Source organism: Myodes glareolus, chromosome 13 (assembly GCF_982192425.1).
Source record: "Myodes glareolus chromosome 13, mMyoGla1.1, whole genome shotgun sequence".
Lineage (NCBI taxonomy): Eukaryota > Metazoa > Chordata > Mammalia > Rodentia > Cricetidae > Myodes > Myodes glareolus.
The window spans coordinates 17,658,140-17,684,473 of record NC_142038.1 but is presented as its reverse complement, the minus strand read 5'-3'; the positions used below and the strand labels follow the sequence as shown (position 1 = coordinate 17,684,473).

Here is a 26,334-nt window from a genome sequence, read left to right as displayed (position 1 = left end):
TTTTGCCTCTAATTAGCTGATTGTATGCAATTTTCAAAGTCTGGGCAAGCATGAGTCTCAGTTTGGAAATACTGTAGAGAAAGCCTCAGGTGGTTATATCTGAGTGGGATGGTAAGTCACTCATAAAATACTAACTCTATGCAGTGAGCTAAGTAATGCAGAGGTGACTGGGTGATATTTTAGGTTCAATGATGAGAACAGGTTTCTCTGCTGGTAATTTTCAGACTGAGCTCTGGGTGACATGTGGCCATCTTCAGAAGTTGAGGAAAGCATTCTGTACAGAAGAAAGAGCCAGTGCAAAATCGTTAAGAAAAGATGCCCCAGTATGTAAGGACAGAAAGAAGGTCAAGATGCTGGAGTTGAGTGAGTGGAGAGGTACCCAGCTGAGGGTAGAGAAGCAGACAAGTCTACTGGAGCTTTGTCCCGGCACAGGAAATGTGCAGAGTGCTGTGTGGAGGTTGTGGTGGAAGCTGATGGTGTTAGAAACTGCATTGGTGTCATCACATACCATTCTATTTGATCTGTATATGAATCTTTTGTAATAATTATCTTCATTAACCAATAAGGAAATTGACCTTAGTGGTACTGAATTTTTGTTTCCCAATTAGGATATAAATATCTCTCTGGATCATGTCTATTAAAAGCTACAGTATTAGAATGGTATGTGAATGATACTTTGCAATGTCAGTTGTATGTGTATATTGGGTAAGTAGAGCGAAAATTTTCACCCTTCAATGAGGTGAATTTCTAAAAGTGAAAAATTAAAAATTGGAAAGTAAAACCTCAATGCTTTGGTTATAGAATCTGCACAGTGTCTTTCATATAGCTTTTCTCAAAGAAACGGACAAGACTGGCATTGGCGCCAGGTTTAAGAGAACCTCCTGCTCTTGCAGTGGACCAGGGTTCAGTTCCCAGCACCAAGGAGACCTGATCTCTCTTTAGGTCTTTGTGGACACTATACCCATGTGATGCATGTACATACATTCAGGCAAGCACACTCGCACACACGAAAATAGATCTTTAAAGTCCAGTCTCTGTGCTATACGATACGTAAGTTTTACATGATATCTGTCTGTAAGATGTGGTGTTGGAGGTCACCCCCAGGGCAGTTCCCTTGTTTGCAGTGTTACAGTGGCACTAAATGGTGCACTTTCCACAGAGGGGCAGTTGGAAATACTGAGTTGAGAAATGAATATTTGAAATGAATATTGAGAAGTGAATCTCTCGATAGCTTCCACAAATAAAATCCTGTTCTTTTAATAAGATGCGGGGAACTTTATGTATCTGTCTACTGATTATTAAAGGTTTTTTTCTTTTTTGGTTCACTGTGATATTTTAGCACAAGCTCTTTTAAAAGCAATTTCAGGAAGGTCTGAGTCACATAAGATGAACTCGTTCTGCTCACTTATGTGAATAGGACTTTTCCCTGCCACCTCATCTATTGAAAAGGCAATAAGAATAGAAGTGGTGCTCGCAATTAGTAATACTTACCGAAGAGCATGAAGCTATTTTGTAATACTTATAGTCAGGCATGGTTCTGTGCACCTATAATCCAGTTACTGGGGAAGGTGGGGCAGGAGTTGGGAGGCCAGCTTAGGCAATATAGCAAGAATCTGTTTCCATAGCTAGAGGAACAGAAGACCCCCACCCCTTTCTTTTGAGCTGTATTTCATATCTGAAGTTATCATTTATGTTTAGTAACCATCTGCCTCTGCCTCCTAAGTGCTGGGATTAAAGGCGTGCACCACACTGCCCAGCTATTGCCTAAGTCTTACATTACAGGCTTTTGTAGAAGGTCATTGAATGTAAAAGAAAAAAGAAATCTGCTCGCAGATTTAGTACCGCAATTGCTTCCAGATTAAAATGGGACATCTTTTTAGAATTTTAAAGTTTGTGAGCTAGACTGTTTACAATGTTGCAGTGGATTTGCTGGTTTAGTTTGTAATGTAAAGGAACTTCAGTTTTTTCTAGTTAATGTGAACAGCTGTAATCATGCTTCAAGCCAAGGCGATTGTTCTTAATGCGGAAGCTTCATGGCAGAGTGTCAGGGGTTTAGGACAGCTCAGGTAACAGGTAGCCGTGAATTAAGTGACTCTTAGGGGAGACTGGTAATGCTGTTTACTGGTTCTGTAAGCTTCTGGGAAGCTGTTCAGTCTACTTAGCAGATTGCTCAAGAGAATGTTTTAAATACAAAATTGTCAAAAATGTTAGCCAGTCAAAAGAAATGTTTAAAAATCTTTGAGAAGTCAAGGGAAGAATGATGAGGTACATTCTTAGTGTTCCTTACTCTATGCAGTTGTTTTCCTTAGGAATTAGGCTAGGGTTCTTTAATTAGGCTAGGGTTCTTTAAGATAGAACAGAGTGAACCATCTCAATTAGATAGTGGAACCTAACGATGTATCTTATATTTTTAGCAGATTCTGCAGGTTCTTCTAGGTTCTTCTAATTTTTCATTATTGGTCCAAGACCATGCGTGTGCACACACACACACACACACGTGCACACACACTCATCAACCTTAGCATTTGTTTTGTTTGGTTGTTAGTTTTTCTTTTCTTTTTTTTTTTTTTTTTTGTGACGGTGTCCTGGAACTAACTCTGTAGATCAGGCTGGTCTCATACATAGAGAGATCCGTCTGCCCCTGCCTCTTGAGTGTTGGGTTTAAAGGTGTGTGCCACCACTATCCTGCCAACCTTAGCATTTTTAATACTAATAATTTCAAACGTTCCATACTTCCAGTCTTTGTGGATTTAAGATTGATAGTTTGTTATAGTGAAGAGTAGGCCCAGCTTTATCCTTTCTAGTACGAGTCTCGACTTGGATGCCCTTGTGTATACAAACAGTTGCAGTTACTTCTGTATCTGTTCATGCCTAAGGATCGGCTGTCAGACTGGGTGTGTGCTTGTCGCAGGCAGCCTGAGCTCCGTAATGAGTTTCTGTTCAAGCCTGGGATATGTAGTTAGAGGCTGCTTCAATAAACTAAACAGGAATACAGGACAGTATTTGAACCCATATTGCTCTTTCAGAGGACCCGAGGTGAGTTCTCAGCACCCACACAGGGGCTCCTAACTGTTTATGACTCCAATTCCAGGGCATCCTAACATTGCTTCTGACCTTTTTGTGCTCTTGCATGCACATGGTTCACATACATACACACAGGCTCATACACATATAAGATTGTTGGTGGAGGCTGCTTGTTTGCTTCCCGGCCATCCAGACCCAAAATAACCACACAGAAACTATATTTATTAAAACGCTGCTTGGCCTATTATCTTAGGCATATTTCCGGCTAACTCTTATATCTTAAATTAGACCTTTTTTTATTAATCTCTGTATCGCCACATGGTTGTGGAAGGTAAGGTTCCATCCGGCATCTGGCATCTGTCTTCTGCAGCGGCTACATGGCATCTCTCTGTCTCCGCCTACTCGCTCCTCTATCTGGGTGGAATTCTGCTTAGCCCTATTCTGTGCTGCAATAGGCCCAAAGCAGCTTCTTTATTAACCAGTGGTATTCACAGCATACAGAGGGGAATCCCACATCATAAAATAAGTATTTTCTTTAAATGTACCTTTAAAATATTCAGAGTGCTGCCAGGCAGTGGTGGTGCATGCCTTTAATCCCAGCACTCAGGAGACAGAGGTAGGTGGATCTCTGTGAGGTCAAGGCCAGCCTGGTCTATAAGAGCTAGTTCCAGAACAGGCTCCAAAGCTATAGAGAAACTCTGTCTCGAAAATCAGTCAAACAAACAAACAAAAAAGTACTGACACAGACCAAGAGTTGGAATAATTGTTACAATTTTTTTTTAAAGTTATGAATTTTGAGTTAAAAAAGGTATTGATCCAATTTTTTTTTACATATTGTACTAATGAAAACATTTCTATTTCCAGGGTAAACCAGACTTGAACACAACATTGCCAATTAGGCAAACTGCATCAATTTTCAAGCAACCAGTCACCAAAGTCACAAACCACCCCAACAATAAAGTGAAGTCAGACCCACAGCGGATGAACGAACAACCACGTCAGGTAAGGGGCTAATTTGTCCTCTAATCATATTTTCCAGAAAATTCTGGTATTTTTATCAAGCATAATTCAAATAAATTCTGATTATATTAGAGTACATTTGAAAAAGCTTTATTTCTAGTTATAGAGAATAACCATAATAATATAAGATATAATAAAATACTCTAGACGTTAATTAAAGTGAATCTAATATTATTGGCAACAGTTTTAATGCTATCTGTGTTATAATATTCCTGAGACTTGGTTGTACTAATCTTAGCTTTTTAAAGATGATTTTTCTAGGAATAGCGTTTCCTAGAAAGATGAATCATGCAGCTCGTGTTGTGTTTGGCTTGAAAACATTTCTATTATTTGGAAATTGCTTCTTCTCCCCTTTGTTTCTGATTTCTAATTTCAAGGAATCTGTCCCAAACCTTTTGAAAAACAGAATCAGATATAATTTGCCAGTATGGTTATATCACCGTGAGTTTCGTTTTTATATAAGTTCAGTGCATTTTTCTCTTTCATTATTTCTTCAACTTATATCCACCAGAAACTTTTCTTAGACAAGGGTATTATCTGAAAGGCCTCCCTGCTGATTAACAAGGTTGCACAGCCAGGGATGGAGACTGGACAAAGTGCTCAGCCTCCCGGTTGTTCTACTGACTCCTCCCTCATGTGGTCAGAAGTTAGGTGCTCCATGAATTTCAGTCACAACTGGGGGAGGAGGTGGAGGAGAAACACTGCATTTTCTCTTTTTTCTATTTCCTCCCACTTAGTGGGTTAGAAACACTGATTGGCCTGCACTGAGTAGCTTTTGCTCAAATATTCTCCACTCCATCTTTTCATTTGAAATTATTTTTCACTAGTCCTTCAAGTGTTTCATCTCCAGACTTCACAAAGGACAGGGCCAAATCTCTCAGACAGTTGCTCTAGAAGAAACTACAGAAAGAAATCCAGTTCCCACATCCTCTGTAGTGTTTTTTCCTCTTCAGGTGAGCCAGGAAAACAGAAGATGTTTGGAGCCACATTGGATCAGCATCTTGCTATAGATGTCTCAAGATTTGAAGTTCTAAACTTGCTTTACTGTTGGTCCCCAAGAGATTCAACAGGGGCCATGTAAGTGTATCACATCAAGTATAAAGGATGCGTACCTGCATGTGCCATTAGGTTCTTGTCAGCACGTAGCTTTTCTTTGGGCCATTCAGCTTTCTGTGTGAGGCTTTCCCCTCTGTTTTACTACCATGTGCAGGATAAAAACAAAATGGATGGTGGTTTTAGTGTTTTCAGTTCAGTTCAACAAGAAAGGGATTCTGCTATCTTGAACTCTGCCTGTCTTATCAAGCTGTTCTCTGGTTGTATTCTTTTGTAGGTAAGGTATGCAGTTTGAATATCGGTCCTTTGACTTTTTGTTGACTTAAAATTGTTTCCTTACTAAATTTTTATTACTTGAAAGTTTTGATGTTCATAACTGATTAAAATGCTTCCCAAATCCCAAAAGACAGAGGTAGGATGTAACCTTTAATGATATAGTGGAAATTTGAGTTGTCCTATGAGAACAGGTATTATTTAATAGATTTTTATCCTTTTATTTCTTTTTCTCTCTCTTTTTTTTCCTCTTTTTGGTTTTTCAAGACGGAGTTTCTCTGTAGCTTTGGAGCCGATCCTGGCACTAGCTCCTGTAGACCAGGCTGGCCTTGAACTCACAGAGATCCACCTGCCTCTGTCTCCCAAGTGCTGGGATTAAAGGTGTGTGCCACCACTGCCTGGTTTATCCTTATTTTTTCTTTGCCAGACCACACACTATAAACCTGTATGCTTTATTTAAAGATCAGTTGATTGACAAATTCTGGTCATTTTAGCAGTGATTTGACTGGACCTGAGCCCAGCTTTACACTGTAAAAGTTGCGGTGCCTGTGTTGTGCAGGGTGCTTAGCTGTCTATGGAGATCAGTAATCGAGAAACTTAAAGCTGAAGTGAACAGAATGGTTCCTCTCCTTCTTTGCTTTGTTGAATAGCTTTGAGTTTTCTCTCTTTTATTATGGTTTATGGAATTACTCTCATGAAGTTGTGTTTGTTCCTTTCCCTCTTGTCAGAGAATTTTAGCATCGTTCTAACAGAGATCTTTGAAGGTTCTTTCTTTGAGCTAGTGTAGACAGGTGGTATTGTATAAGTTAGCAGGTTACTTCTGCATACCTGGCTGTTTTTCTTGGTATTCTCATGTTACTTGAGAATAACCTAATCTTTAGGATTTTTTGGTTACACCACGACAGTTATCTTTTCTTCTTCATTTCTTCAACATAGCAGTTGAAGTGACGTTTGAGTGTCGTGTCGCCAATGTGAAGATAGTAAAGAGGGAACTTTAAAGTTATGTCATCTTAAAAGTCTAGGTTAGAAACAGGCTTGTTAATAAAATGATGCTGATTTTAATTATATTTTGGTATCTGTATGATTACTTCACCATTGTTGGGTAGATAGTTGACAAAAATATATGAAGACAAAAATAATTCTAATTTTGCTACTCATTATTTGGATCCAGTAAAATAGGTCAGCAGTATAAATCACCCATTGCTCAACTTGGCAAAGTTATTTTTATTAGACAGTGAATGAATGAGATTTGTATTTCTTAAGTTCCCATAGGGAACATATATTTTTTTTTCTTTAAATATATCATTCTCTTTTAAGGTATTTAAGTTAGAGGTATGAGCACTGAATTTTAGGCCTAGAGTAATAAGGTGTGTGTATGTTAATTTAGGCTTTACTTTCAGTATATGTGAAGTAATAGGTGAGAAGAAGAAAAATCAGCAGTCCTGTCTTTACAGAAGTATTTTATGCTGAGGTCATTATATGATTGTCCATATAAACTATGAATTTATATTCATTGACTTTTTAAATGCCTTGTCTTTAAATATGCAAATTAGTGTATTTAAAGAATTCGTTAAAACAGAATTTAATACAAAACAAAGTAGTTATTTGTGCATAAATTAAGATCATAAAGTAGAAATGGGAAGGATTGGCCCTGGTTATAATGGGGTAAGTGGCGGTCATTTTTGTATGCAGTAGCTGCACGTTTATCATTTCATAGGTGGAGAAGATGGACGGAAGGCTTCTCTCAGACATCTAGATATATAAGACACATGTTTTTTAAAAAAATTAATTGAATTGCAATTTTATTAAAGTTGTCTTTTCTGTTTACTTCTTTGTGGGTTACTCACTGTTTTGAGTTTCTTTCTTTAATACTGTTACCTTTGATGCTTTCTGGTCTCGTGTTTCTTTTATCTTTAAATTGAAGTTTCATTTTTGAGTTTTCATTTTCTTTTGAAATAATTGTGAAATTATCAGGGTTGACACACCTTCAGTATTATGGACTGTCTTTGAACATTGTTTTTCTTAAAGAGTAATCATGGTTTTCTTTAGGAGTTAATATTTGAAGCAAGTGAAGATGTACACTTGAGTATCCTGCTCAGTCTATTTCGTCTTTTGTTTTTCTAGTCCTTCTTTGAAAGGATATATAGCTTTCCCTTCCTCCCTCCTGGGAGTCGGCCTGCCTCTTCTGTTAGAATGAGGGGTTAAATTATATTAGACGAAACTCCCAAATGAAAGAAATTTAAAACCAAGTACATGTACAGTTGTATGTGAAAGGTTTATGAGGTGATCCAGTGTGTGTTGAGTTGTTATAATCCAGAAATGACCCTTCATTGCAGGCATTCTAGCCGTCTTCTCCTCTGTAGCTTCAACAGTTCCTTCTAGAATGGCTTTATGACTGAACCCCTGAAGTATATTATATTCCTTTTGTCTCCTCCAGATAGAAAAATTGGCTGCTTGGGCAGAGACTGTGAGCTTCAAGTGTTCCTCTAAGGAGTTCTGGGAAGATGTCTTGTACAGAGTGCTAGATAAATAAGTAGACTGGTGCTGGGGGTGTCAGGAAGAGCAGGGCTACTGTGGCTGGGAAATTTGGGGCGAACTTTGGAAATGCTAGAGGGCTGAAGATTTAGAAGGACAGCCAGCAGAGCACGGGGATGCTGCACTGGAGAGAGCAGCTTTTGTAAAACTACTCTGGGCAATAGGCAAAGAGAAAGTTGAAAAGTTAGAAATGAGGGTTTTAATTAGAAATAATAGAAACTGAAAGTAGTTCATGTTGCTGAGGATCCTTAAATGCTGACCTTTAGAAGTTTAAACTACATTGTTGCTTGTTTTCTATAAGAGAAAGAAATTTGGAGTAGACAAAGAAAAAATTACTCATAATTTCTTTTTGCTAATCAAAACATTTTTAAGCATTTAAAATACTTTCTTTTAGTATTTTAGTGCATTTTGAAAAGCATAATGGTGATTAGATGTCTTTGCGCTTTAAAGAGTTCCATGTAACCCTACACTCATAATTGTTTCATTTGATATGTTCCTGTTATTTGTTAACTAGACTGTACGTTGTGCTAACAATTGTAAGTCACACTTGCCTGTGGCTTCCCTAGCTACTCATTAGTGTAAGATAGTGTCTGGAGAATTTTTGGTTACATATTAAGTCTCTTCTATATGTTACAGTGATTTCCTTGGCTAAGTTCTCAGAAATGTAATTAGCATGAGTTTATGATTTTGATACCTGCCATCAAATCGATCTTCACTCAGTTGTAACAAGTTAAAAGACTATCCATTAGTAAGTTAAGGAGCTCAGTTTCATTTTGTCTTCTGTGACATGCTACTTACAAATGTGTTCCGTTTCAGACTCCTATCTTTTCTACTATATAAATTGACTTCTACCCCAAAGCATTTAAATGTACTCAAGTTGTTCAGGAAAAACGTTCACTTTACTGCATATGCACTTTTGTTATTTATTCTCCTTCTTCTCTTTGGCCAAATTTCTGTGTGGTGTCTGTATATTTGCATTATACCTATTTATTTTTTGCAACTCTAAAACAAAGCTTTTATTCTTGCTCTACCACTAAAACTGCTCTTACTATGCTTACTGAAGTTGTTTGTTAAAAGGATAGAATAGTCTCCTTAAATTGCCTCCTGTTGTGCTCTAGTATTAGGCACTGTTACTATTTCTGTCTTTGCCCTCTCCCCTGTTACACCGTGTGTGTGTGTGTGTGTGTGTGTGTGTGTGTGTGTGTGTGTGTGTGTGTTGGTATTTGTCTGTTTTCATTCCTTCCCCTCCTTTCTCCTGTTTTGACTGTTGGACTCCCAGGCATTTGGTGTGTCCTCCCATGTGAGTAACCTCCATGGATTTCCCCCCACAGTACCCACCTTCTGTGCTAAGGATTTCCAGATCTCTCTTCTTCCAGAGCTTTAGTTGTTTGGCTCTGTCCACATCAAAGTGTCTTAAGCCCCTCTGAGTCAACTTGTTTAACTCTGTCCTGTCAAACCAGCTAGTTCCTGTTTGTGCAGGATTTTATTAAAACACCACTGTTGATCTTGTCCTGGGAAGCCAGAGGCCTGCGTGTGTTCTGCTACTCTTACATCTCTACCCAGCCATCCAGTTAGCCTCGCTGGCCTCACCCTAACACTCCCCTTTAAAAAAATTCTTTTTAAGTTTTATTTTATCACTCTTATCGACACACACCAGGAAGCTTCAGTGGATCATTGCTTGGTGAGTCAGTTTATGACAAAACTGAACACACCAAATGTGTTTGCGGAGACATTTCATTAGACGTTCACAGAACAGCTGAAGGCATGGTCCACTTTCCCCCTGGAAGAGACTCTTCTGCTTCTCAGCAAGAAAATGGAAGTTTGAAAGGCTGAGATGGAAATCAGGAATTTAGGGATTTGGAAAAAGAACCTCTTGGCTAAGCTTGGTGACACACTCCTTTAAGGCAGAAGCAGGTGGATCTCTGAGTTTAAAGCCAGCCTGGTCTACATGTGAGTTCCAGGACAGCCAGGACTACATAGTGTCAAAGAACAAAAACAAGAGCCACAAAACAGCAGCAAACAAAAAGAGAACTTTTTAGTACTAAGGTACATCTGCCCACTTTCATTGTCCCACTTACTTAAAAGAAACAGCAAAAAAACCCAAACACTAAGGTGTCATGGAGAACAGAGACCAGCGGTTACTGAGACGTGGAGTAGGAAGGTCACAAGCCATTGCTTGCTGTGTGCTGTGGTTCTGCGGGGATGGTAAACCAGCAGGAAAGGCTCCCTTCTCTATTCCTATACTACATAGTTACTGTTTTATCTCACCTCTGCTTTCTGTCTTATTCTTTCAATTTATTCCTCATACTTATCTTGTTAGGTTTTTTTTTTTCCCCCGTGATAAAACACCATGACCTTAATGACCAAAAGTAATTTGGGGAGGAAAGGGTTTGTATATTTCAGCTTGTACTTCCACATCACAGTTGATCATGAAGGAAGTCAGGGCAGGAAATCAAGGCAGGAGACAGGAGCTGATGCAGAGGCCTTGGAGGACGCTGCTTACTGGCTTGTTTCTCATGGTTTGTTTCTCATGGCTTGCTCAGGCTGCTTTCTTGTATAACTCAAGATCACCTGCCCAGGGATGGCACCACTTACAGGGAGCTGGACCTTCCTACATTAATCATTAAACAAGAAAATGCTTGACAGACTTGCTCATAGCCCAATCTTATAGAGGCACTTTCTCAATAGAGAGTCCCGCTTCTTAAATGCCTCTTGGTCATTTTTTGAGACATTAATTTGTGCTAGGCATTTTTCTAAACAACAGGGATATTGCAGTGGATAAGACAGATCCCTGCTGTCCTAGGGCTGACTATCTGGTGTGATAGAGTTAGGTAGATGAATACTTACATAGTTTACCATGTTGTGAGTAAATGGGATGAACAACAGGAGTGAGAGAGTGCATGGTCTTTAAAAGTAAGGCTGGAGTGATGGTTTAGTGCTTAGGAGCACTTGCTGCTCCTTCAGAGGAACAGCATTTGATTCTCAGTACCCACTCAGCAGCTCGTAACCACCAGTAACTAGTCCCAGTGGGTCCAGTGCTCTCTTCGGTACTCAGAGGGCACTAGCCATAAAGTGGTGCATAAACATGTGTGCAGGCATATACCCGTGCACATTCAATTGCAAAAATTAAAGTAGAGGAATATTGGGAAAACATTCTAGGTAGAGCTTGCGTTTTCAGTTACCGTCCTTCCCTTTAGAGCTACCTCTGTGTTTAGAAATAAAGCACTTACAGGTGGTGCTTTTACAGTTAATTCTTGGTGCTTTTGTTTGAGTTCCTCCGGTGGCAGATGATGCAGTTCCCTCTTTCTGCTGCTGTGCTCCCAATGTGACTGTATCACAGGTTTAGGGAACTGCTTAATAGTCATGGTTTAACTTCTTAGGAACAAAAACATTCATAGGTGGGGCAAGCCATGTAATTCGTGTTTGGTAACCTTCACAGTAGTAGGCTAGACTTTCTGCATAATGGTAATCTTCAGAACTTCTGCCACATGCCTGTCAGTAATGCTTTCCGTTTCTTGTTGGATTTTTCATATTTGTCTTTGTTCTGCTGCAGCTGGGTTAGTCCCTGGCATTTGCTGTGCTGCTGGAGCCCTGGCCTGTCTTCTGCCGAGCTTCTGTGCCCAAGTTTGTTTCTGTATTTCTGTCTTTATCTTAGGATGTTCCTCAAGTTTGTAATCAAGCCTAAGAAAGTTGCTAAGGAAGCGAGGTGGTGGTGGTGCACACCTTTAATCCCAGCACTCGAAAGGCAGAGGCAGGCGGATCTCTGTGAGTTCGAGACCAGCCTGGTCGACAAGAGCTAGGAAGTCGGGGCAGGAAATCAAGGCAGGAGGCAGGAGCTGATGCAGAGGCCATGGAGGACAGGCACCAAAGTTACAGAGAAACCTTGTCTCAAAAACAAACAAACAAACAAAACAAAACGTTGCTAGGGAAATATGATGGGAGATGAAGTTTTTGAAAACTTGCATATTAGAAATGACTTTATTCAGACACACTCATTTTTCTGCTGATGAGAGCTTAGATTGGAAAAAAAATCATTTTCTCAGCTTCCTAAGGGCTTTGCCTCATAATCCTGCAACTTCAAGATTTTGGGTGGAGAAACTTGCACTTGCTTTCATAGCTTGCGTGCTCTTCTAACTTTTTATACGTGGATTTTTTAGAGATTCACTCAAAAAGTAAGTATACGTACACACACACACACTAGTGTTTTATTTGAAAGGTGGAGAGACAGAGATAGGCAAGCGTGGGGTGCGCGCCTGTATCTCAGCACTCAGGAGACTAATGCAGGAATATAGAAACTTCAAGGCCAGTTTGGGCTGTGTGAAAAGACTCTATCTTCAAAAGCAGAGCAAAGAAAAATATCCCTGTGTATTTCTCAGGGTTTTTTTTTTTTTTTTCAATCTGGGACAGGTGATTCCTGCCCTTTGTTGGGGACATTTCTTCTATCTTATTTTTCAGAATTTCCTTCTCTCTTGAATCTCCCAAGTTCTTATCTTTCTATGTGAAAGTTGGCTTTTCAGAATTTTCCTCTAATTTGCCTGTGTTTTTACTTTTAGATTCTTCATTTTGTTGTTTCTTTATTTTGTGAACTATTCTCTTGATTTTTAATTTCTAGGCCTTCACAGCTTGTATTTTTATGATCATGTTGTTTATTTTGTATGACTTTTTTTGTTGTCATTTGCTCTTTTTCCTTGGATCAAATATTTACTTCTAACTTTTTTAGCATTTTAATTATAAGGATGCTTTCATTTGATTGATGCTTTTTTTTTCTGTATTGGCTTGTTTTGTTTGTTTCTCTTAGATTCTGTCTTTTTCCTTTTCCTTTTTTTTTTTTTAAACTGCTGTTTCTTAATACTACTTCAAGTGAATGATCTGCTATGGTTTTTAATTGTGGGTTTAGATCCAGAGTAGAGCTATTGGGTCATAGAGTATATGTTCAGTTTGCTCAGTGGTTGTACATACCTACATGTCCATCAGAAATGTAACTTGCACATCAAGTCTTTGTTGGCACTCAGTGTCATTAGTTCTAGGAATTGTAAATGTTTCGGTGTGTACTCAGTGGTCTCTTATGGATCTTACATGCGTGAATTTTTTTTTTTGATAAGTAGTGGGTAATAACCAGTTTATGGTTTGATCATGTAGATAATCTCTTCTGATGTAGTACCTCTTCAAGGCTTCTCATTTGTTTATTACTTTATTCTTTGTGTGTGTGAGGGTCATGCCATCTGATTGCTGTGGGGGTCAAAGGGCAGTACCAAACTCAAAGAGATCTCCTTCCATTGTGTGAGTGTGGGGATTGAACTAAGGTCACTATTAGCTTGGCAGCACATTCCTTTGCCCACTGAGGCATTTCATTGATACCTTTGCAAGTTTTTATTTGTTAGTATTATGGATTATGCTTTCCCATTGTTTAAAAGAGTTCTTATCTATGTTTTGATATAAATCCTAATGCTTACTTGTATTTCTAGGTTACTGCTGTCTTCTTCTTCTTCTTCTTCTTCTTCTTCTTCTTCTTCTTCTTCTTCTTCTTCTTCTTCTTCCTCCTCCTCCTCCTCCTCCTCCTCTTCCTCCTCTTCCTCCTCTTCCTCTTCTTCCTCCTCTTCCTCCTCCTCCTCCTCCTTTTTTTGGTTTTTCGAGACAGGATTTCTCTGTAGCTTTGGAGCCTGTTCTAGAACTAGCTAGCTCTTGTAGACCAGGCTGGCCTTGAACTCACAGAAATCCGCCTGCCTCTGCCTCTCAAGTGCTGGGATTAAAACTGTGCGCCACCACTGCCCGGCTTACTGCTTTACTCTTCTAATATCGTCTTTTGAGAAATATGTGCTCATAGCTTTAAGGACCTTGAGAGGAGGCTGAGGTTAGGAGGGCACAGAGACCTGGGTGCTGATGATGCTCTTGCTTTTGATCTGGTAGCAGTTACATAGTGTGTGTTTGTTAAACCTCAGTCACTTTTTTCTCTTCTTAACTATTGGTTCACTTGAAGGTTATCAATGTGACCCTGTGGGTTATCTTCTGAGAGCTTACTTTACATTTAGTTCTCTGTTCACCAAGACTTGACCTTGTGTTTGAAGTAAGGTGGATTTGCTTCTTACATAAGGACATCCAACTGACACAGCACGTTCTTTTTTTTTTAATATTTTTCCATCGTTCTACTTTGTCATTTTTGTTGTAGATGAAATGCTGATGTAGGTGAAAGGCAGCATTTGAACTTCCTTGTTTATTCATCATGCCTAGGATTTTTGCATGGGGATCTAAATCAAGTCTTTGTGCTTGCCCGGCAAGCATTTACTGACTGAGCCACCTCCCAGCCCCATGGATTCCTTTGTTCTGTTTGTTTGATCTGTTTGTACAGATGGATCTATTTCGGGTTATCTGCTCTATTCTGCTTCTTTGTCTGTTCCTTCCTGATGCTGCAGTACCGTAATTACTAGCGTCACAAAACCTCTTGATATATGGCAGTGCAAGTTTTGGAGTTTTACTATTTTGGTTCAAGATGATCTTTACGTATCTTTCTTCCTTCCACTCCTCTTCTCTTTCCTCCTGTGTTGTGGGTTAAACTCAGTGGGAGTAGCACCTGAAATGTTAGCGCTGTGGATGGCGGTCTTGTTTCATAGGCATCTTAGGAGGATCTTAGACTTTACAGCAGAATTTAGAGAAACCAGTATAGCAGGTAGTTTCTATTCCTTCATTTTTCATCAGTCTTACATTTTCCTTTCTGTTTGTTCTTGATCTTTCTTTAGACCAAATTGTTATTTTTTATTTAGCTTTAACATGAGATCACATTATGTTTTATTTATTTATTTATTTGCAACCACATAAATCAAGCTTTACCTTGTTTGTGCGATAAGCTTCTCATCATTATCTAGTCCTTTCTTCCTAGGACACCTTGAGAAAATATAGAGTGGCGTGACTTATGTTTGTCCTTTGGTTTCTGCATGTCATGGTATTTAAGTTGCCTTAGCTGGCTATAACCAGGCAGCTCAGATGTTAAATGGAACTGACTTTAAATAGAGCAGTTTAAACATTGAACAACGAATTCCTTTTAGGCAGAAACATCGTTGCCTGTATAATTGTAACCTAGTATCTTATGTGTTTAACTTTTCAAAAGTTGGTGGATGTAAAGTGCACATTTTCTGGGTTTTGCTTTAGTTTATAATTATGTGACAAGACCTTTTTTATTTTTTTTCTCCCTCCTTTATTTTGTTGGGTGGAATTTGGAGTCAAACACAGAGTCTTGTAAATGAAAATTCACATTCTACCACTGAACTACATGTGTAGTCCTAGAGAGTACTCTACCACTGAGCATGAAAACCTATGATAGAAGTCACAATTATTAGTGTTTGTAGTATACTAGTGAAAGTACATCTAAGAGAGACTCTCGCTAAGATAATACATGTGTTTAGCTGGGCCAGGATAAAACATTTAGCTGAAGCTCGCACTCTTTCTGCCGTCCCGCCTTCCTTTGATTGGACTCACCCGTGGGTGTTTGTATGCCAGCTTTGCTATCTTGCTACTCTTGAATAAGTTAAAGACTGTAACTTAGAGCTATTCAAAAATGAGATTCTAAGGCATCTTGTTTCTTTCATGTGATGAAAGGTTAGCACTTTTCTACTTGCATGGTTTATAAGTTACACCATTTCCTATGCATTTGAGTATTTTGTTGGACGACTACTTGCAGTCCTTTTTTTTTGGTACTGACTTTTAGGTGTTTTAATGTGCTGCTTAATCATAGTAGAGAATACTGGGTCCAACAGAGAACCATCCTAAAGGTAGACTCCCCTGACAGCGGGTACAGGTGGTGACAGTGGAGTTGGGCAGAGAGGTCTTGAGACAGAAATTGAATTTGGAATTAGAAAATTCTGTGATCTTAAGCAGTGCTAATATGATAGCAGGAAGGGGCAGAGTCTGGGAGAAGGAAAAGAAGGAATGGCAGGTCAGGCAGTGAGACGGCCTTCTCTTGTGGGAGTAAAGAGGTGCTTTGAGAGAGGAGCAGCATGAGCCGGATGTGCTCTAGGTGGTCAGAGTTCAAGTGAGCCTGTACTTTTAAAGAAAGAAACCCAAGCAGAGAAAGGGAGATGAGAGCAAATGTGCAATTGGGTAAGGCAGCCTAGGAAGAGACAGGGAGACCAGGAGCCTGAGTGTGGAACCTGCTCAGCAAGGCAGCAGGACACTGATTGCTCTGGAGGGGTCACCTGAGGTGCGAGGACTTTGCAGAGGCTCAATGTCTGGCGCTTCTAGTGAGATCAAGTCTCATGGGCCCATTGGCTTAGGTGTTAATATGGAGCTCATGGTGTTGAAAATAAACAGAAAGAGGTAGAGTTTCAAGGTAGTTTTAAGACTTTGGCGTAGTTTCACTCCTGAACTTCAACATGCTTCTGAGTGTTGAGTTTATTCTTTTTCCAATGGAGACTATATTACAAAAGGGAAACTGCATTTCATGATGATTTGTGAGGGTCAAAATATATTTTTTCTTCTGCATTACTGAGTTTGAGGAGTTGCTTTTGCTGTGGGTTTTTAGCAAGATCCGATGCTACTGATAGCTGTACACTAGGATCTACGTAGTGCGCCGTGTCCTACTGATAGCTGTACACTAGGATCTACGTAGTGCGCCGTGTCCTACTGATAGCTGTACACTAGGATCTACGTAGTGCGCCGTGTCCTACTGATAGCTGTACACTAGGATCTACGTAGTGCGCCGTGTCCTACTGATAGCTGTACACTAGGATCTACGTAGTGCGCCGTGTCCTACTGATAGCTGTACACTAGGATCTACGTAGTGCGCCGTGTCCTACTGATAGCTGTACACTAGGATCTACGTAGTGCGCCGTGTCCTACTGATAGTTGTACACTAGGATCTACGTAGTGCGCCGTGTCCTACTGATAGCTGTACACTAGGATTTACGTAGTGCGCCGTGTCCTCTGGTGGCTCTGCCACTCTGCTTTATCGCTGTCTGTCCATGAGCACCGGAAGTCACTCCGCTAGGAGTCTTGTCTCTCCAGTCGTCTACGTCAGACTGCTGCGTGCTCTGTGCTCCATGGATACGGAAGCTCCTTCTAAATTCTGTGTATGTATTTACATTCTGATGTATGTCATGTCTGTAGATGGTTCAGACATTTGGAACTCCATATCTTCCAAAATCAACAATCTTGGAATAGTTCTAGTACCACAGAACATGACTTATTCAATGTGCTTGAATTATTAATAAGTGATAATAATTAATAATTACTGTGTATAGCAATATTTTTAGTTAGAACTTAACTGAATTTCAACTTTAAAAAATATTTTTATTAATTTTTTTCATACACTATATTTTGATGATGTCTTTCCCTCCTCAAATTCCTCTCAGATCCTCACCATCTCCCTACCAGTCCAACATTATATTCTTCCTTTCTCTCTCTCCAAACAAACAAACCAGGAAACAAAAACAAATACAAAAAGTCCACAAGAAACACAAAAACAAAATCTAAACAAATGGGCAAAAGACTAATAGGAGAAAAGCTGTCAACGCAAAATAGAACAAAAAGGCCACACAATACCGACAAGCTCATCACTTGCATTCTGTGTTGTCTTCCTCATGCCGGCTGGCTTCCTGATCATCGCCTGGTTGTCTGGCAGTGCACAAAGATGCAGCCAGCTCAGGTGGTTAGGTCGGTCTGACAGGCCCAGAAAGGGCGAGATGGAGCGGGATCCCCTCGGAGGAGAGGGTTTATGCTCCTCTAGCTGTCAGTGCTGAGATATGGGTCCCCTAGTGGTGATGCCCAGTCTCTCTCTCTCTCTCTCTCTCTCTCTCTCTCTCTGTTGATCAGAACTTTGCATCCTAAGGCAATTTGTTTCTTTCTCTTCCTCTCTGGTGCCCTGGATGCCTGGCAAGGTTCTGACATTTTTGGGGTTGTTGGGAATGGCATGGTGTGTCAGACACCCAAAGACTGCTAAAGATGCTCTGGAATTGTCAGAAAGCCAGGCTGTCTCCTGCTTTAGACCATTGGGGCTAGGGAGGGCTTCACTTTCCAAACTTGTTGATGACTTCAGCACAGAAACTGTCTGCTCCCAGCTTCTCTCTTGCCTGCTGTTTTGGACACGAGCTCAGCTCTCCTGAGGTTTCTCTGAGAGTTTACCACCATCACAGTGTAGAAAAAGACAGACTAAAAATAATAAGAAATTACAGTTTGGGGATCTCTTAATTAAAAGCAGCCCATGCCATCCCCTGGACTTGTAGTAGAACAGGATTTTGAGCTTCTTGTAGGCTTCATTTTGTTCAGAAAATTGATAGGCTGCTTGGTGGGTCTTAGAAGGTCACAGTGACAACCAGCACCTGTGCTGTAGTGGCAGGAAAGTTTGCAAAGCCTAGCTACCACCAGCCACAGTGTCTAAAGCAGGGCTTGCCAAGTCCGGGTGCTGAGACAGTTCCCAGGGAGCTTTAGCTTCCTGGTGGTCTACACCCTTCGGGACCCATGGCACCATCCCATTCCCAACAACCTAAATATGTCTCTGCTCAACACATGTGTCCTAGGCTTTCCTTTTCCTGCTCACATGGCTCAGCTGTGCAGAGCCTTGACGGTGGCCCCTTTGCACTGTTCCTTCCAATATGGCACTACAGGGAGAAAAACTCCTTGGGTTATTTTAATCAGGAACTTGGAGGTGGGGAGCTTTTACTGTATAGTTCAGACAGAATGATTTTCTGTTGTTCTTTTGAAAATTTTACAGGATGAAATCATGTTACAACATGTCCCCAAGTGCTGCCGCCCGGCATAGATGTCTCCTTTCTCTTTCATCCTGTCCCCTGCTGCCCTGTACTACTGACCTATCAGCTGTGTGCAGCTGTTGAGGGCCTGGGTTCAGAAGAGCTCCTTGTTAGATGACAGAGCCCGAAAGCCCTGTGCCTGCTTTGAGGCTGTGCTCCGGTGCCTTGGAAGTCTTAACCCTAAGTAAGGGTCTTGTGTTTCCATTTTGTAGTAGCTTTGCACATTAGGTAGTAGGCACTGCTTCTCAAGTATTCCCAGCAACACCGAGCCCAATTGGGAGGAAGTCAATGTGAATGAGAGGGAGAGGAAGAAGAATTTAAAGATACTTGAAGTAGCAGAAATCCCCAGCAGGAAATTTGGGAGAGAAGGACAGAGTCTCATGCATGTGCTCAGGTTCAATTTTTAATGCCCTTCAAGATTGATTTTTGTCTTGTTTCTTTCTACTTTATAATTTTTATTAAATTAATAAACTTAATTTTTGATCCACATTTGCTAGCAGGCGTACTAGTGACCTGGTAGTTGCTATGTCCTGCATTTGTTCAGGTGTTTAGAAAACCATATTCAGTGGCTATAACCATTTGAGATTGTTTTTGTTGTTACATTTTAGGGAATGAAACTGATACTCATAGAAGGATAGTTGCCAAATTTATAAAGGAATTGACAAACCAAGTCTTAGAATATAGGTTGGTCTGCTCTAAGGCCCTTCCTCCTCACTCTGCCATTCGAGGTTAGATATTTGTGTCCTCCCAGCTGACTGTCAAGGTGAGGTCCTGAGTAAATATGGAAGGTGTTCTTATGCCAAGTGAATTTTTAAAGACTATACAGATGGACTCTGATGCTTTCCAAATTGTAGATGTAAATAATGATGGTATATTTGGTACACATTCTTTCCTCTATGGTTATGACAAATAGGCATTGGTATAGGTAATCTAGAACTGTATTCTTACAGAATAAAATGGAAGCTCTCAGATACATGTTTATATATGTATCTTTCTCTCTCATGAAATACTTACTCATATACCTTGTCAGCATCGTGTTCCTGGGGGTGTTTTCTTAGAGGGAACGTCTTATTTTGAAATTTCCATCCTTTGAAAATTTTGTTTACTTAGATGATTGACATTTGTAGCTGGGCGTAAGAAAGCTTATTTGCAGAGACTGTAAATAATACTTAAGAAAATCATGTGACCTAGCCAAAGAACAGTTTTCTGTCTCCCCAAGACTCTACAGCAGTTTTAGCTAAAGGCCTTACTTACCTGTACCTCTTTATTCTGTATAAGGAGAAGGCGGACATCAGACACGACTTGCAGAGTGTTTGCATGTAGGTTCCTTAAATGGATCTTGTACTTTAAGTAATTTCAGTCTAACTCAGTAGTTTTCTTAACAGGTATAAATCTGTCATTCATGTGTAAAATACGTCACATAGAGTAGTCCAAGGCCGTGCTGTGTGTCCTGTGGAGAGCAGACACTGAGTGCTGTTCCGGCTTTTGTTGTCTGGAGCAGGATGTTTAGTTATCAGAACCTGGGGTGATTCTAGCTGCGTTGTTCACTTCGTGTTCATCCCCTTCAAGCCTCAGTTTCTTTGTCTATAAATGTGAATTTATGTTTTCCAAAATGATACAGCAAAGAGTGACTAAATTCCTGTAATAAAGCATTTACCATAGGGCTGGGCTTGTGGGTCACTAAGTGGTGGTTGTCAGCTGTAGCTCCTCCCCCTATGCCACTGAGGTCCTGTGGCTGAGTATAGATGTGCTGCACAGCTGAACTTTGGGTGAGCCCTTTCTTTATACAATCAGTAAAATTTTGACTACTTTAACATATCTTTCTACAGTGAAATAAAATGGGAGGAGACCGCTATTGTCATCTAGACTCAGGCAGAGAGGACAATTCATACTTTGTATCTTCAAGCATAGTTGGAGCTGAAATGTGCAATTGTGGTGTTGGCAGTACACCACCGCTCTGTGGATAATACTGTTCTCTCACCACACCTTAAACTAGGCTTCCTATGCCCACGTCAGAATCACCTAACGGTCTTAGAAACAAAACAGAACAACAATTGATTGCTGAAACACAGTCCTGTAGAGTTTCTGAGAGTCAGGCTTCAGTATATACAGTTCAGATAACCCGCTTTGGCTACTCTGTAAAACTAAGGAATGCTGGTTACTGCTTAAGCTACTTCTTTGGGTAGGCATTATTTTCCATTTCTGTGTACCTATAGAATATTCCTGTACATTTTCTAGAGCTACGTCTTCTTGCCCAGTTCTCTAATATTGAGGTTAGTATGTTGGCCCTGTTCATTCAGCAACACTCATCACTCAGGACTCAGTGCCTTACCATGCACCTGACTTTCTCAGAGTAGATCTGTTCACAGAGTGAGTTAATGTTCTCAGGGTGATGACAGGTATAATGATGCTTTTCAAAAGACAAATTAATATATTCCCAAAGTCCAAATTAAACCTCAGCAGTTAAAAAACAAAGATGCTATATTTGGGATTAGTTTTACTTACAGTTGACATATTTGGTGGCTTGTCTCATAAAAGAAATGGCTTTGGTGACACACCATCCAATTTGCCTCTTTGGGAGGCCAGGGTAGATAAAGTGTAGGCAGTTGTGCCCGATAATGCCCTAATGCACGTACTAAACCAAGACCCTCGAGAAGGAGCAGTGAGGCGCCAGCCTCGCACTGACCAGGATGCTCTTCCAGCGTTGTCCATTGCCAGCGTTTTAGGTGCTTAGTGCTTATGTACGAGTAATGTTTAATCCCACCTGGTACTTTCCCACAGTCAGGTAGTTTACTTGACAGGCCATTGCTGAGACCCTGGGCAATAAAAAGTGATGTTCACTTGGGAGCTATCTGATTTTTCTAGTATTCTGGAGTGTGACAAGAAGAATTTAGAGGCACATAGGGATTTTGTTGGTAAGGATTAGAAAGGTACTTAATAACCCAAGGTGATAGTGTATTGATTTTGGGACTTGATCCAATTATTAAATCAATGTTTCTCTTAAGTATTATATTTATTGAGCATTAGGTATCAGAGCAGGCAACAAGATTAAGTTGAGAAAAATCATTGAATTAAGCAGGTAATATCAGATTTTCATGTTAGAATTAGTTACAATGTTAGTGTTTACACAATGTACTGAGAGAGTCTAGGCAGTTATGGTGAAATGGAACTCCTGTGATAGTTTTGTGAACTTGAAACAATCTAGAATCCCTGGGGAAGAGAGTTCCCAAGAGTTTTATCTAGGTCTGGTTGTCCAAATTATCTTTGTATACGTGTCTGTGGAGAATCGTCTTGATCACGTTAATTGACGTGTGTGTAGCTCACTGTGGGCAGTACCATTTCTTTGGCTTGAAGGTTCTGAACTATATTAAGAGTGGAGAAAGCAGCTGTGCAATGGTAGTGCACTCCTTTAATTCCACCACTTGGGAGGCAGAGGCAGGCAGATCTCAGTGAATTCAAGGCCAGAATTCTACCAAGTGAGTTCCAGGAAAGCCAGCGCTGTACATGAGAAACCCTGTCTTGAAAAGCAAAAGCAAAACCAAAACAAACCAAAAACCAAGCAAGTAAGCTGAACCCTAGAGGTCGGCATACATACACTCTCTGTTCTTCGTTGAATGAGTAATGGCCCAAGTTTCTGCCTTGCCTGCCTTGACTTCCCCTAAAATGAAGGATGGTAACCTGGATTATAGGCTGAATAAACCATCTCTCTCTTCAAATTTTTTTTGTCAGGGTATTTTATCACAGCATAGAAAAGAAAGTAGGCCACCTCGCAGATGTGGAAAAACTTCCAGTTTGAATATTTCGGTCTTGGACATGGGTTGACTGAGGAAAACTTCAGAGGAACATAATCTATTCCTAGTAAACAGCTCAAGTTTATGAAGACCTTGAGAAACATTTAGGCCAGCTGTTTTCAACCTGTGGGTCATGACCCCTTCTGGGGTTGAACAACCCTTTCACTGGGGTCACATATCAGATGTCTTGCTTAGCAGATATTTACATTATGATTACTAAAAGTAGCAAAATTATAGTTATGAAGTAGCAACAGAAATAATTTCATGGTTGGAGGTCACCACAACATGAGAAGCTCTATTACAGGGTTGCAGTGTTAGGAAGGCTGAGAACATCTGATTTAGGCAAAAGACGACTTTCCCCCTCCCTACTCTCCCCAAGGATTGTGAGTTATAAATTGACTGAGGATAGTGAAAATAGATCATAGAGTTTGGGGAGCTGCTGCAGCACTGTTACAGTCTATTAAAAACTAGACACATGTACCCATGTTCCAGTTCAGTACTTTATTTTCTTCTAGCTTTTTGTATAATTTTCTTTATGATTGACAAGAAGTTTAAAATTAAAATTGGTAAGTTCAAAAATTATCTTTTAATATCTGGAATTAGAATTTTAGGTGTAAAATACTAGAAATCATAACCACCCATAGTCCCCATACTTTTTTTTTGGTACTGTAGTTTTATTTTTACAAATTATGTTATAGAGTCATTTCTTCCACAGGAGATTGGTCCTAGGACCACCTTCTAATATCTGAATCCACAGGATGCCCAAGTCTTCGGTGTATGTGGCAGTACTATACAGTGTAAGATGGTATAATACCAGCACATAAGCCTTGCACAGCCTCCTCTATCCCTTAGCTTATACCTAGCTTACTATGATGTGAATGTGAGTTGATCGTTATTATACTATAGGGTTTAGAGAGTCATTGCAAGGGAAAGAGTTTGCACATGTCTAGTACATAGGCAGTTTTCTGTAGTGAGTTGACCAGTGAATATGAACTGGCAAAACAGTAGTGTGTACATAATATACACATATGTATCTTTGGGTTCTACACACATATTTGTGTGTGTGTGTGTTTATGTGTTTATGAGAGAGAGACACACACACACACACACAGAAGGCAACTTCATCTCTTATCCTCATGAGTGCCATCCACCTCCTTTGAGGCATATTCTCTTAATGGCCTGTCTCTTCAGTTGGCCTAAGCTGACTGATGTGGCAGCAATCCCCAGGATCTGCCTCTCTTCCTCCCAGTGCTAGGATTACACTCCTATGCCACTATGTTTGGAATTTTCACTTGGATTCTGGGGATTGAACTCAGGTCCTCATAATTACAAGACAAACACTTTATTGACAATCATCTTCCAGTTGTAAATTCGGCATATATTAATTAAGAATTTAACTAGATTTTATTTTATTTATTAAAAAGAATAACTGGTATTAAAAACAAAACATTTTCATACCAAGGTGTAAATAGGATGGGGAAAGGATTTCTTGGGACATTTATGATAATCATCATATTTTCACTGAATTCTTGATTAATATACTTACATCTCCCAAGTATTGACTGACTGCTTAATTGTCTAAGTTTTCTACTATGACTATTACTTGCGGAAATATGTAAGACACATGACTATATAAGTGTACATGAAAGGTCTTTAGGACTGTCTGTTGGAGTCTACTCTTGCTGCTAGTTTTGAGGTTATTATAAATACAAAGTAGCTAAATCTTGTTCAAAGTAAATGTAGTAAGTTTTATGACTGCTGTATTATAGGTGCATGGTATACATTACTTCACTGACTCTCCACAGTAATCTTGTGTGATAGCCATCGCTTCCACGTCTGTAAAAGGGAATGAAAGCTCTTGAAGTAAAACATGGCCAGTGCTGTCCACCTCACAGGTGGTGGATCTAGAATTTTCACATGGGCTCATGTGTCTTTCACAACCTTAATTCTGTTGCCTCCATTGTTCCTCATTACAGAAATTATTTCTCAGTAGCAACTATGCAATATGTGCTGTCATCTATGATTAAAGGAAGGAAGAGGGTCCTATAGAATTCTTTGTTTCTCCTTGTCTGCAGTAAATATGATATAGATTTTAAAAGAAAGAGGATAAGAACCATTGCTGATTATGCATCTGAAGACAAGCATAGGAACTCAGAGACTATGCTACATGGATGGACACATTCAGTGAGACCTAAGAATAAAATCTGGAAAGTATGTAGACTCCCTGGGGCAGGGAGTGCTCACTAAGGGCAGAACAGTCATCTGGGACCACTGAGTGGTTTGGTGACCCAGGTACCTGTGCGACAGGGAGAAAGTGATTCATGACTGGTATTAAGATATTTGTGAAAAATTTCTATCAACAATAAGTATAATATTTTTCCCCTTAAGTGTATTAAAAGACTACATTTAAGTGCTTTAGAAAAATTATGTTTTCATAAAGATGTTGGTTATTGTTATTTGTTTTCTTTTTCTGGTAAATTTTAACATTGACATTTTATGATAAATTAATTTTCAAAAATTCAAATTATGACATTCTTTTGAAGATACCTTATGAGAATTATGTATAGCTTATAACGTACAACAACCTGTAATATTATAACAGTTGAGTTCGCATAATCAAAACAACTCTTTTTGAGTAATTTCATCAGAAGGAGTTAGGAAAGAGTTCTTGTTTGAAGTTTCATTTAGCATGCTGTAAGGAAATATCAGAAAACTGTAGGAACCACTGAAATGACTTACACTGTACTGTTCAGCAACGCCAATGTCTCCGTGTCTACTAATGGTGGAATTTTGCCTTACAGCTTTTCTGGGAGAAGAGACTGCAAGGACTTAGTGCATCAGATGTAACAGAACAAATTATAAAAACCATGGAGCTACCCAAAGGCCTTCAAGGTATCATTTAAGTTTAGTTGAATAGATATTTATTAGGTGCCTACTGTGTACCAGGCACTGTAATTAGGTACTGTGCATCTACAATTGGCCTGAACCAGTAGGCCTTTGCTTTGGGGGACAATGTGCTTTGCTGGATGACATTCCTCTTGTGCTAGAAACCGAGGGAAAGCATAGATGACTAACGTGTTGTAGGGATGCTTCTGTATATTATGTCACCTAGGATTTATTTTTCTTCTGTGTGAAATGTTTGGCTCCAGGTTGGCCATGTCATCTCCCTTAACCCATGTGCTGCTTTTAGCCTTAACAGATGAACAAAGGGTTCCCCAAGTTTTCTGCTTCCCACGTAGCAGCATTTTACCCCAGTACTTTCTTTCTCTTATCTTCTTACACTAAAAGAACGACTGCAAGACCTCCTACATCTCTACAAACTGCTGCTGTAAGTTGCAGTAGGAACTTACACTTTGGTCCTTAATGTTGCCTAGTGGATTCTGGGGTAGGGGCCTCAATGGCCAGTCTACTTGTCATTTCGTATGGTTATGCCTCATTTAAGAGTTGCATTATTTTTCAAGGACTAGAATTTCAGTCCTCAATCTTGACTTAGTGTAGATTTCTCAAAGGACTTCCAAATGTATAGTTGTGCTATTATCTCATTCTTGTATTTTGTAGGAATTATTGCTTTAAATTATTTACTTAAATTTTGCTGTGGAGAGGTTCCTAAAAGCATGAAGGTATGCAGTTATTTCTAGGAATCTGAACTTTTTTTGGTCATTTGAAAAAACTGATTAAGTTTGGGTATGCCATGCTTGCATTGACATTCCCTGAAGTCTCAGGATAACAATAAGAATAGAGATCCTTTTGGAAATTGATATTAAAGCTAGAGGAAGAAATTGATCTAGGCTATGTACATAGGGATGCTTGAGTATAGCATAGTGATTTTATAGGGATTTTAAGGTATTTAAATAGTTGGCCCTTCTTGAGAAAATGCACAGAACTTTTCAGAAGTTTAGGGC

At 39.7% G+C, this 26,334-nt stretch overlaps 1 protein-coding gene across 1 annotated transcript in view; it reads left to right on the top strand.

Moving 5' to 3' along the window:
* Mbd2 (methyl-CpG binding domain protein 2) overlaps window positions 1–26,334 on the top strand; it is a 52,290-nt gene that overhangs the window by 17,370 nt on the left and 8,586 nt on the right. The window contains exons 3-4 of the mRNA XM_048419685.3: window positions 3,889–4,026; window positions 25,234–25,324. Of these exons, the coding sequence (XP_048275642.2) occupies window positions 3,889–4,026; window positions 25,234–25,324 (229 nt within the window). The remainder of the gene's footprint in view (window positions 1–3,888; window positions 4,027–25,233; window positions 25,325–26,334) is intronic.